The following is a 12,234-nucleotide window of genomic DNA, read 5'->3' as shown; positions in this document are numbered from 1 at the left end:
ATAAAAAAAGAATACCTACATAGCTTCCCGCTGCCTTTAGGATAATCCTGAGTGACATTCCGAGAAGGCTCGTTGTGACATCCAAGGCCCTGACTTGATCACCTCCTGCCACGCCCCTTCTCTTCCTCCAACCCATGACACCTGTTCTCACGCTGCCCAGGCCGCTGCTCTCCCCTGGTGCCTGCCAGCCCTCCCTCCAGGCTCCCACAGCCCGGGGCCTTTCCTTCTGCCCCGCCCGCCTTGCGGAGCTTGTCTACCTGCCCGTCCCCATCACACCCGGGCTCCTGGGGGGAGAACTAGGCTCGGCTCTACCCTCCAACGCCTCGGACACCGAAGGTGCTCCCCATACATTTGCTGAATGAATAAATGGATCAATGAACGAGCCCGATTTACTTTTTCTGAGGCGGTGAGATCTTTTCTTCTAAGTGGGATGACAATGAAAAACTTTCATTTGCCCAATTAGCCCTAGAAGGCAGAAGCTGCTGTCACCACCCACCTTTGACTCAAACCAACGGCCATCTCTAATTTTTTTTTTTTAATTTTTTCTTCATTGATTTTAGAGAGGGAAGAAGGGAGATAGACAGAAAGAGAGAAACATCGATGAGAGAGAACATTGATTGGCCGCCTCCTGCACCCGCCCCCCACTGGGGATCAGGCCCACAACCTGGGCATGTGCCCGGACCGGGAATCGAACCGGCAACCTCCTGGTGCACGGGTTGACACTCAACCACTGAGGCACACTGCCAGGCAAGAAACAGTTTTTTAAAAATAACATCTTTAGATTGTCATCAAGTATAACTTGGTGCCTCCGAAAGTGTACGAAGAATTGTAGAAAGCAGAAGAGCAGCCGTCCACACATTTCAGTGAGTCCCAGGTAAACAGGAAATGAAAGAGGGCTATTCTTGGCTCACTGAGTTCTAGAATAACATCAAAAGTATAGGCTTTGTTTCATTTGGTTTTTTCAACAGTCTGGGTGGGAAACGGACACCGGCAATCTGGGAAGGGCCTTGGGAGCCTGGATCTGGGGAGGGGAGCTGGAGAGGAGGGACGCGGGGAGCTTGCTCTGCGCTGTCCTGGCTCCTTCCTCGCCAACCTCACCACCCTCGTGGGCCCACCCCAGCTCACCTGGCCACTTGCGATGACAACACGTGCCCACTCGTGGGCCTTGTAGAGTTCATGCCGACGGTCTGGTTTCTCCTGGAACCGAGGCTCCTTTTTGGCAGGATCATCATCCCCGAAACAGGGAGACTGTGTTTTGGGGACCAGTTTTACATCATCAACAAAGATGAAAGGCTTGAATATGGACCTGGAGAGAAAGGAGAGGTGCTTCAGCCAGCCTGGGGCTTGAGGACACCCGGAAGCCGTCCTTGCACTCAGCACACAAGTCCTGGGCCAACGTGCGGCGGGTGGGTGGCAGGCGGGCGCATGCCAAGAGAGACACAACTGCACATTTCAGTAAACATTTTTGTTAAACTAACTGCTACTTACAAGCTGCAATTCCTCTGTTTACAGTGAGGACACATCTAAACAGACCTCCTTTGTTCTGGGAAGACCACTGGAGAGGTGCCTTTCGGTTATAGAAAGTAAGGCAGATAGGAAAGGGTGCAGTGGGTCCCCCACTTCGGTTGAAAGAGGGCTGCCTCTCTCGGCCACAGTTCGCTGGCAGGTGGCCTCCTAGAGAGGGAGGCTCTGAGACCACATCTCACTCTCTCTTTTTTTAGGGTCTACCTGATTTGAAAACTGTTGGAATATTTCTGACAGACTCAGGGAGGGGATAGATTAAGCAGATGACAAAAAAGGATCCTAGAGAGCACACACCACAGAGAAACAGGAGTCTGGCTCTGTGAGGTGGTGGGCAACTCTGGGCACAGTAGGCAGCCACTGCAAACACTCTCTGATTCAGCTCTTTTGGCTCGAAGGCTGTATCTTAGGGACAATGGCCCTGTGTGTGTGTACCTCTGTATACCTAGGCACATGCCAACACACGTGTGTGCATGCACACGCTCACATGTGTGTGCACACGCGCATACATGCATACACACACACAAGCACACACAACATAAATCTGAAGAAGTACATCCTGGGATCCCAGCCCCACAGGCTGTGTGGCCACCACAGCTGACTGTGACCCTGGGGAGAGAACCTTACTCTCCCCTTTCGGAACCCAGAAAAAGCACTGCTGGATGAAAGTGGTGCCCCTGGAAGAGCACAGGCACCTCTGGGCGCCGAGGGGGGCCTGTTTGCAGCCACCCCATTGGCAGCACCCGCAATAACAGCAGGAGAGAGTGAGACATACACACACCCCATGTGCACTGTCAGACTGGTTACTCTCTCCCCCGTTAACTGGTGCGCCTCGGCCCCCGGTGGCTGGGCTGGAGGCAGCCACAGCAGCTGTGCCACGAGATTTCCATGGAGGCCACTCCCTGAAAGAACTGGGAACCCATGACCCTTGCCACCCAAACTGCAGCATCCTCAGTCCCCTCCCCCGCCCCGCTGAATCAGAATCTGCATGTTAACAAGGTCCCCAAGGAATTCCTGGCATACCAGGTGTGAAGAGCTCGGCTAGAGACAGCAGTGATGAGAAGTACCCTCTGAGGGAGTCTCCCCGGTTACCAAGGGAAACGGGAAGCCCCGATGACCGCATGCAAGATCAGGCTCAGGCTAATGGAACCCAGTATTCAAAGCAATGAGACCTTTGCACCCCGAACTGGTAAAGTGGGTGGTGCTGGCTAAGGGTAAGTGCCAGGAACTGCAGATCCCTGCAGGAGACCAAACACACACAGGGGTGGGCCCGTCCTCAGCCCTCCACTGGGAAGCACATGGCGCGCAGGCCAACGGCCAAGCCCTCCCAGGACCTGCACAGCTACTCCTGTACACGGGGAACACCGGCGGCCACTGTCACAGCCTCTGCTGGAAGTTGCCTGCAGGGCTGCTGAAAGCGAAAGGAACTGATGCAAAATTGTAAAGTGTCGAAAGCGATTTTGCTACACAACATTGCATTCTCCAATTGGTCATTCGGTTGATTCTGCGCAATGGCTGCACTTTGAGGGTTCACTGAAAGAGGGTGGCGGAGGGGGAGGGGAAGTGGGGAAGACAGAGAGTCCAGCACAGAGACATCCAGAGCCAAGTGCCTTTGGGCCCCTGTCGTGGACATTTCCCGCGGCCCCTTGGCCAGCACAGAGCCTCTTACAGGAGGCTGGGCCTGGGCTCCTGGTGCGCAGCCCGGAGCCTGCACAGCTCACGCCTTCTCAGCCCCCGGGACTCGGCAGGGCAACAGGTCAGAGTGAGGCCTCCGTGGGCTCAGGCTCGGCAGCCGTCTGGGTGGCCCCCGGGACCGCGGAGTCCAGCCGAGCTGCGGAGACCCCTTGGAGAGGCCTCCGCCTTCCACCTGCCCCAGAGCACGGAGGATGTTCATGTGAGTGACGGCACCCCGCAACCCCCTGCACCGCACCTCTCTTCTCTACGCCTCCAGAGCCTGCGTGGGAGCGGGAGCGATGCTGCCATCAGGAAACCTGTCATTTCACTTGGGAAGCCTCAGGGCCTTACTTACTATGCATCTTGGAACCATCTGAGACAACAGCCCCATGGGGAAGGACCTCGGCACTGAGGCCCACAGCGGGACAGCCTAGCAGCACCCGCTGGCTAAGCTGCAATCCTGGGTCTGCCTGACTCATGACAGCGGGGGCAGGGCTCTGGGTTGGGACTCAGAATGGGGGGGGTGTGTCCCCTCTTCACCTCTAACCAACTGTGGGCTCACCCTCTTCCTCCTTTGTCTCTCATCTGGACTAAAATGATCTCCGTGGTCCCTGCCACCTTCTGAACCTATTGTATTTTTCTCTTTCGATGCTGTGCAGCCCGTGTGCTTATGACTCTGACTTCAGGAAGTTCATGGTAAGCACGGTCATGGTCTTCTGCATCCTACGTAGGATGAGCGAACAGTAAAAGGTCAGACTGTTCTGTGATGGGACTTGGAACCCACTCCACACTGACTAGAATGGGGAGGTTACCCTAACATCAGAGAGGGCATCAGGAGGCTTTTCTAAGACAAGAGGTACCACATGTTTCTCCCTCCCATTTATCAGTGTAATTCTTAAATATAAATGATAAATATGATGAGCTTCCTATAATATTCCAAAGCTCTCCAAGAATTATCTTTCCAAACTCTATAAGGAAGTCGGGCCCTGGCCGGTTTGGCTCAGCGGTTAGAGCATCCGTCTGCGGTCCTGAGAGACAAGGGTTCGGTTCCCGCTAAGGGCATGTACCTCAGTTGCAGTTTGTCCCCGGCCCTGGTTGGTCGTGCGGGTGGCAGCCACTCAATGTGTCCCTTTCGCGTCGATGTTTCCCTCTCTCTCTTCCTCTCTCTCCCTCCCACTCTGTCTGTGCAAAAAATGGAAAAATGTCCTCGGGTGAGGATAAAAAAAAAAAATAGGAGGAAGTCGGCATCCTCAACTACTAAAAAACTAAAGCATCGATTTGTCAGGTGGTTAAAGGGGGATCTTTTCTGAAATTGAATAAATTAAAATTACTGCTGATAATAAGTTGCAATAATACTAATATTTATTTAAACCAGAATCCGGGAATTATCAATAGTTCGGGCTTGAAAATATGTTTACGTATCCAGAAATGGGAAATGTGGACAACTCGGTGGTTCCCAAACCTTCTGTTCTTGCCAGTCCTTATAGGAAATCACATTAAAAGTCCAAATAGGTGAAGAGACTCTCTGGCATTTTCCCACATGTAAACCTCAGATGGCAGTTTCTTAAACGCCACTTGACTGAATGTAGGACAATTAATAACCCAGAGAGATGAAATGACTTGACCAAGGTCACATACCCAGCTAGTGGCGAAGTTGAAACTGCCATCTGGTTGTGAGCATCCCTCAACCCAGCCAGGTGAGGCAGGGCACACTCACCACACGTGGGGGCACCCGAGTGTCCCGTGCTGGCTCGGAGGGCTCCCACAAGCTCATTCTGCTCTGTCCTCAGGCTGCTGCTCAGACTGACCTTCAGAGAAGTCACCTAACTGGGAATCCGCCTGGTCGCCCAGCCCCTCCGTGGTGCATGGTGACATGAATACAAGATGACAGGCCTAAAGGGGAAGAATGCTGCAAAGGGCAGCCGGGCAGCTGGCTAACGGGGGTTTCAAGGTGGCTGAGCTACTCTGAACGCGCCCTTGTGAAGGGCAATGACACAAAGGAGGCATCGGCAACACTAAAGGAAACCGTGTCCCTTCTCTCCGCTGTCACTGAGACTCATCTGAGGGCCAAGGCATCAAGCCTGAGGACGTGAAGCACCATCTAGGCTGCCAAAGTCTGTGTCAGACGTCTGCGGGACTTCAGCCTCAGGTGCCACTGTGAGCCACAGCCAGGCTCCCCTGGAGGTGTCTTGGCCTTCTCTGTCTCTTTTCTCTCCTAAAATCTTGTGATGGATGCAGCAAGCCAGTGCAAAAAATATCTGTGTTCCTCACTTGTTTTCTCATTTAGAAGGAAAACAAAATTGTAATGAAAATCACTAACATTTTAAAGTGTATCATCATTTCCAAAGTGTTTGCATTTAGTTCCCATGGTACCTCTACTCATTCACTCATTCATTCATTTACTCTTTCCTCCCTCCCTCCCTCCCTTTCTTCCTCCTTCCTCCCTCCTTCTTTCCTTCCTGCCTCCCTCCTTTCCTTCCTTCCTCCAGTAAATACATGCTGAGTGCTGGTGGAGTATCAGATTCTGTTCTAGGTACTAGGGTTACAGCAGTGAACAAGGCAGAGCAAAAGCTTCTGTCCCATTTTACAGATGAGATGACTGAGCCTCACAGAACCTAAGAGCTTGGTCCAAAGACTCATTCCTAATGAGTGGCAGATCAAGAGCCAAATCTTCTAAAGCCAAGGTCAGTTTTTTCCCCACTACCTCATTCTGTTGCTTTATTTATATACACCCTGTGCTACTGCAGAAGAATAAAATACATTTTGTGCTTTGGGATTTGGAATTTTAATATCTGTGCCAGCCAACACTTCTGACTTCAAACGTGACTCTGTTCTTACTGAAGGTGCAGAACCTCCCCCAGACTCAGCCAGGCTCATCCTGTGCCTGGTATACTGGGGGCAGGGGAACCCCCCCAACCACACACACACACCACATGCCTTGCATCTTCCCCGCTCCTTGCCACTAAAGTACATCAAACACCCTATTTCCCTAGAACTTCTTCCCCATTTTCTATTTCCTGGGCTGAAGTACACGGCCTAACACAATTAGGGAAATGGCTTGGGAAATAGCCCTTCTAATATTTAAAATGGAAAATGTTAAGGACAAATTTAGGGAAATATTTGAAATACAGATCATAAAAATTATACCTCAAATATATAAAAATTAAGTGGGAAAATACCAAAAATTACATAAATATGAACAAAAGACATGTACAGACATTAAAATGGCTTTTAAACATGTGAAAAAATAAATAAATAAAAACAAACTGGAAAATGTTTACATTTTCTCCCCCTCTTGGTTTTTCCACCCTGTATGTTGAATATTTGTGTGTTTTCCCAGATGTGAGGACCTCTCAGTGGTGTGCTGGTTTGACAACAATATCTCAAATAAATAAATACATAAGCCCTGGTTCACGGTGTCTGCCAATTTCTGTGGTGTAAATACGCCCACCGTGGCCCATTTCAAGCTACCGATGCGACATCACTGAACACAGGGCCAGGAAGGACGCACATAACCAGCTCTCACTGACTCCCGTGCACTGCAGGACCCTGAATTTGACAGTTTCAAACTCCGAAGGTTCCTCTCCACTCTCCCTCTGCGATTCTTCACATCAATGGGGCTTATACTGGCCTCCAACTGGGACATGGTTTCCAAAGGTCAGAACCCAGAGCACAAAAGCCAGTCGGTGTCACTATATGGATGATTCGGGCACCAGCCGACGCAGCAGGTTACTGATAAGATGGACTTTGCCTTTTTGATAAGCTAATTGAAGATCTTTTGTGTCTCCTTCTAGCTCTCAAACTCCGACTTTTGCACCTGCTTCCAACTCTCAAACTTACATGGTACCCGGCACTTGCTGGGAGGCGGGGAGAAAAGTAAGGTGGGAAGGAGGAGAGGAAAGAGAATGTGAGGACAGGTTGACTTGAGAAACAGATAATGATTAACCCAGCGAGTGGAGGGCGGACAAGTGCAGCAGCAGACGGAACAACAGTCAGCTCGTGTCCCATGGTCTCTAACGCGAGCCGGAGGGACAACGGGACAGCCCTGCTCTGTGCTCAGAACCGGCCGCAGTGCCCTGCGCTGGAACCCTGCACACACCTCTACTGTTTTCCGCGCTAACAGAGCCAGCTAAATGTCCCCAATTTTACTCTCTAAAAACCCAAGAGTAGGTAATTATGCTTTCTGCTGACAAAATACAAAATGTTCGACATGCCCCATTACAGAGAAAAATTGAGATGTTGACTAGGAAAAAATACCTATGACAGTTCTACAGTCCCAGTAGGAAACACAGCTCATTTAACCACAGAAGATAAAAATGAATGCCTTCCGGAGAGCTCTTAATCTTCTGTAAGGTCTTTTTAATGAATTTGACCCATGAATAATTTACTGTTAAAGTTACTTGAACTTTTCCATTTTAAATATTTGAAGGTTATTTCCCAGCCCGTTTCTCTAATTGTATTAGGCCCCGCCCTTCGGCCCAGGAAAGAGAATTCCTCTATTTTACTGTCCCAGCATCGCAGAGGCCTGTCATCTAAGCACCGTTAGAGCAGGTGTCTGCGACAGTCATTCCTCAGTTCAACCCACTTCTTCTTCGAAGGCTCCTGTTGCCTACAGAACAATGCCCATACCTCAGCAGAGCATTCCAGATGCTTCCAATGCCCACGTGTACCCCCCAGGCCAGCTGCCAGCACTCACAGGACGCAGCTGGGTCACCCGCACTGGGAGACAAGTGTCCATGCCTCTGTGCTTTTGCACATGCTGTTCCCTCTACACAGAATGTCATCCCTGCTTCTTGTCCCTAACAAACTCCTACTCTTCCGACAATGCCCAGTGCTCGAGTTCCTTCCTCTGTGAAGTTTCCTCTTCGTCATCTCCTTTGTGCCGCCTCTTACCTTGTACACATTTGGTCTCTAGTACCCAAAAAGCACAATATATGGTACACAGTAGGTGCTTCATAAGTACTCGCTGAATGAATAGATGAGTAAATGAAACACTAAGAATAGCTTATACTAAATTCAATGGTTGGGTCCTGCTAGAAGTACCTATTGATATTGAAGTAGTTTAAAACATGAGGCCCATGTTTTAAATAATACTGAATACTAAATAATACTGAATGTAAACTGTAATTGAAAAATAAAAATGAGGCTCGACAAGTGCATAAAAGTAGGGACTAGTATTATCTCCACGCACAGTATAGAAATAGAAGCTTAGAGATATTAAGAACTTACCTAGCTACTAACTGACAGGTGGAATTCAAAACCCTGGCCGTTAGTTCCAGAGGCTGTGCTCTTAACCACTGTGCATACTGCTTCTTTGCTGAGGTTCCTGGGCAGAAAGCAACCCCTTAAGAGACAATGTCTAGAAGTACTGGCCCGGGTACTTGAAGTTGCTGCCATCCACTTTGCCTCTGGGCATTTTGCCCTCTAACTCCTAGGAACTGCTTACTTTGACAAGTCGTGGGCATTCCTGTAATCCCTGTCTCACTGTGTCTTGTTTAGCTTTGCATTCCCCATATACGGCACAATGCCTGGCCCATGTTATATACGCGATACGTCTGCTGAATTCAAAGCAACTGGATTCCATGGTTTTGATACATGCTCTGTGACTAAAGGCTCTCTGTGCTGCACTTGCCATGCTGACAGCCACTAAGTAACGTGCCTCAGCTATACAAAAGGCAGTGCAGGAACGCAGCGTCTGCTCGCTGGACAAGCTTTCAAGGGTAGCACGTGCTTTCTGCTCACATGACTGGGTCTCAGACGGACCTGGAGGGATCTGGGGTCCCAGTGAAGTAGTGGATGCATGGTGAGCTTCTGCTCTGAGGCAGGACGGACACCGCACTGGCTGTGGTGAGGAAAGTCTCGGAGTCCACACAGACGCCACTGGCTTTGTCCCGCAAGATGTCAATCATCGTCTGCACAGTGATGCTTTCTGTGAAGAGAAAGGTAGGGGAGATACAACTGCGGCAGGCTGCTCACCAAAATCCATTCAGTCCGTTCCTGTTTTCATAATAGAACTCCTGAAACTATAGCTGGGAACATAACTGTCTAACTACAGGCTACCTTTCCCAGATCCCCTTGTGCCTAGGTGTGGCCATGGATAAATCCTGACCAATGGGAGATGAGCAGAAATGTTGTGTGCAGCATCCTTGTCACATCCATTAAAAGAAATGCTTGCCCTTCACTTTCCTTTTCTCCCTTCTTGCTGGCGGGAGATGCCAGCAAGTGAATCCCAAATGCAGGTCATGTGTTGAGGAAGAGAAACCTACCAGCCCTGGACTATCCATGCACATCTGGACTATACCGTGAGAGAAAATCTACTTCCATTTTCTTCAAGAACGATTTTTCAGAGTCTCTTTGATAGAGCAGTTAGAAATACCTCAACCAGTACAGTAACACAAGGGAATGATGCCCATAAGAAGGTATTTACAATCTGTGCGTACTCTACCAAGCAAGCTCCCTCATACACCCTCAATGATTAGCATCAATGCTGTACTGGAGAATGACCTCTCTGCAGTGGAAAATATGCACAGAGAGGTATTAGAATAGTCAGAGTCATTATGACTCGGCTCTGACTATAGATAAATAAGTCAACAAATCCTTGATTCCAGTTCTACTTTTTCTTCCTCTGGTTATAATTCATTGAACCACGATTCTCTCCATCTAATTTCACAAAAATGGGATTAAAATATCTCTTAGGGAGAAGATACCTTTAAGTTCACTAGCATAACCACCTTCTCTTTGTGAGCTTCTATTTACAACATATCACTCCTAAAAATATTAACAATATGTCCTTGATTTCTTCAATGACCCAGTGTTCAAATTTCCTCATTCTCTCATACATGAATTTACTGATTTGAATCAGGATACAATAAATTCATAATGTCTCTTAAATCTCCCTTAATCTCTGCCTCTCATTCCTCCCTTATGTTTTATTTGCTGAACCATTTCTCCTGTCGTCTCCCAGTCTGAACTTTGCCCGCGGCATCCTGAGGGTATTACTTACCACGTTCACCCATTCTTTGTATTTGCCAGAAACCAGTACTAGATCTGAAGGTGTCTTCAGATTTAGGTTTGATGTTTGGGCAGGACAACTTCCTACATGGTACTGTATACTAGTTAGTTTGTTTATTTGTTTATATTAAAACATTGAGGGTTTTCTTTACAGTTCTCATTTTAAAATAGATACTTCTGTACCTTCTTAATATAAGTTAATGAACTTATATTCATTAAGTTCTGCAGACAAATTCTTAAAATGTTCTTCTAGATTAAGGGTCAGCAAACTTCTTCTTAAAGAATCAGATAAATACTTTAGGCTTATGGACCATACAATCTCTGTTATAACTGACTTGTTGCAACTGCTCACCTCTGCCCCAGTAGCACAGAAACATAAGTGAATGGATGTGGCTGTGTTCCAATAAAAATTTAGTTACAAAATAGGTGACGGATGATAAGTCGGTTTGCTGACCCCTATTTTAAATGATCAAAGGTTTGACTTAACAAAATAATGTATCACTAGCAGATATAAAATGTGACCACTGAGGTCTGTTTGGCAGGGTTTCTACTCGAGCACAAAAGTAACAAGCTATCCAGTCACCATATTCACCTAAATATGAGTTTTAACTAAGTCAATAATTCGGTAGAAGGCAGAGGGCTCATGAAGAAAAGTCGACTCAACAATTAACTTAATAAATATTTATAGGACAAAGGACTATAACAGGCATTTCAAGGGGATCCTAAGATGAGTAAAAGGCAACTCCCCTGCCTTCAAGGACCAGCAGGCTAATGGAAGGAGAAAATTAGGGAGAAGATAAGTCAAATATACAAATACTGAGGTATAAGAAAGGCTGTAATAAGTTATCACTATGACATTAGTGTTTGAAGGAGAAACAGCAGGCAGGAAACTTCCACGGATGAGAAATCATCCTATAAGAATAAATGCAAGTTGTCATCTTGCCTAAGCATCAGGGACTTTAGCACAAGCTGGTCTCTATATACCAGATCTATTCTCTACTCCTCCTCTTTGCTCACCCTCCTAGGTTCAGACAAGTTCTCTAAAATAGCTGCAAGACAAAAGGTGTGAGAGGGAGAATTGTAAGAGATGCAATAACTCACCTTCTTGCTTTTCTAAGCTGTCTTTGCCTGCACAGCAGTGTAGATGATCATCAGCTGGAGAAAACACTTCAGAAAAATTGAATTCGTCCTCTCCCGTCCACCAGCCTTGACTCTGAGCATAACTCCTGAGCTCAGGATGCTCTGCATCAATCTTAGTGGTGAGTGAAAGCTGGTTGCAAATGCACTTGATTCCTTCTGCAGAGAGTGCAAAGCCCAGTTAGTTGGAAATACACTTAAAAAGACTTACTCAAGGAATGGAAATTTACAGGGAATCTCTCATCTGCAATCTGATTTTAACTACAGGGATGAAACAAATTCCATTTTTGAAGAGAGAAACAGATGATCCTTGGTCCTCTTCTGAGTTCTCCCAGAAGGTTTGACCAATCCTTACTGACAATACCACATTATAAATGAGCAATGATCACTTGATCTTCAATTCATAATCAAAGGGAACACATGTGAGGCCCTTCCTTCTGGCTAAATAAATCCCAGGCACTTACTACTTATAAGAAAAGTGAAAGGTTCTTTGAAAGAGGCACTGAGCTACTAACAAGACTTGTGAATTTCACAACCACAGAGAACCTTCCTCCCTACTTTAGTGTTGCTTTACCCCCAAAAAACCTTACACCACCACCCTCTGCCCATATATATGTGTAATTTTTTAAAAATACAAATATGAGCCCTGGCCAGTGTGTCTTGGTTGGGCGTCATCCTGTGCACCAAAGGGTTGCTGGTTCAACTTATGATCAGGGCACAAGCCCTGGTTGTGGGCTTGATCCCAGGTAGGGGCTGTGCAGAAGAAAGCCAGTTGGTGTTTTACTCTTACATCAATACTTCTCTCTCTCTCTCTCTCTCTCCCCCCCCCCCCCTTCCTCTCTCTCTAAATATCAGTAAAAGTATTTTTTAATAAAAATGATACTTCTTTCA

General features: G+C 47.6%; 1 protein-coding gene across 2 annotated transcripts in view; it reads right to left on the bottom strand.

Moving 5' to 3' along the window:
* Window positions 1-12,234, bottom strand: part of SCRN1 (secernin 1) — a 53,923-nt gene that overhangs the window by 3,273 nt on the left and 38,416 nt on the right. For both annotated transcript variants that reach the window (XM_036247446.1, XM_036247445.1), the window contains 3 exons: window positions 11,308-11,502; window positions 8,959-9,124; window positions 1,126-1,306 (listed from right to left, as the gene is read on the bottom strand). In XM_036247446.1, coding sequence (XP_036103339.1) covers window positions 1,126-1,306; window positions 8,959-9,124; window positions 11,308-11,502 — 542 coding nt within the window. The remainder of the gene's footprint in view (window positions 1-1,125; window positions 1,307-8,958; window positions 9,125-11,307; window positions 11,503-12,234) is intronic.

This window comes from Molossus molossus, unplaced genomic scaffold, assembly GCF_014108415.1.
Source record: "Molossus molossus isolate mMolMol1 unplaced genomic scaffold, mMolMol1.p scaffold_m16_p_7, whole genome shotgun sequence".
Classification (NCBI taxonomy): Eukaryota; Metazoa; Chordata; class Mammalia; order Chiroptera; family Molossidae; genus Molossus; species Molossus molossus.
This window is presented reverse-complemented; position numbering and strand designations above follow the sequence as displayed.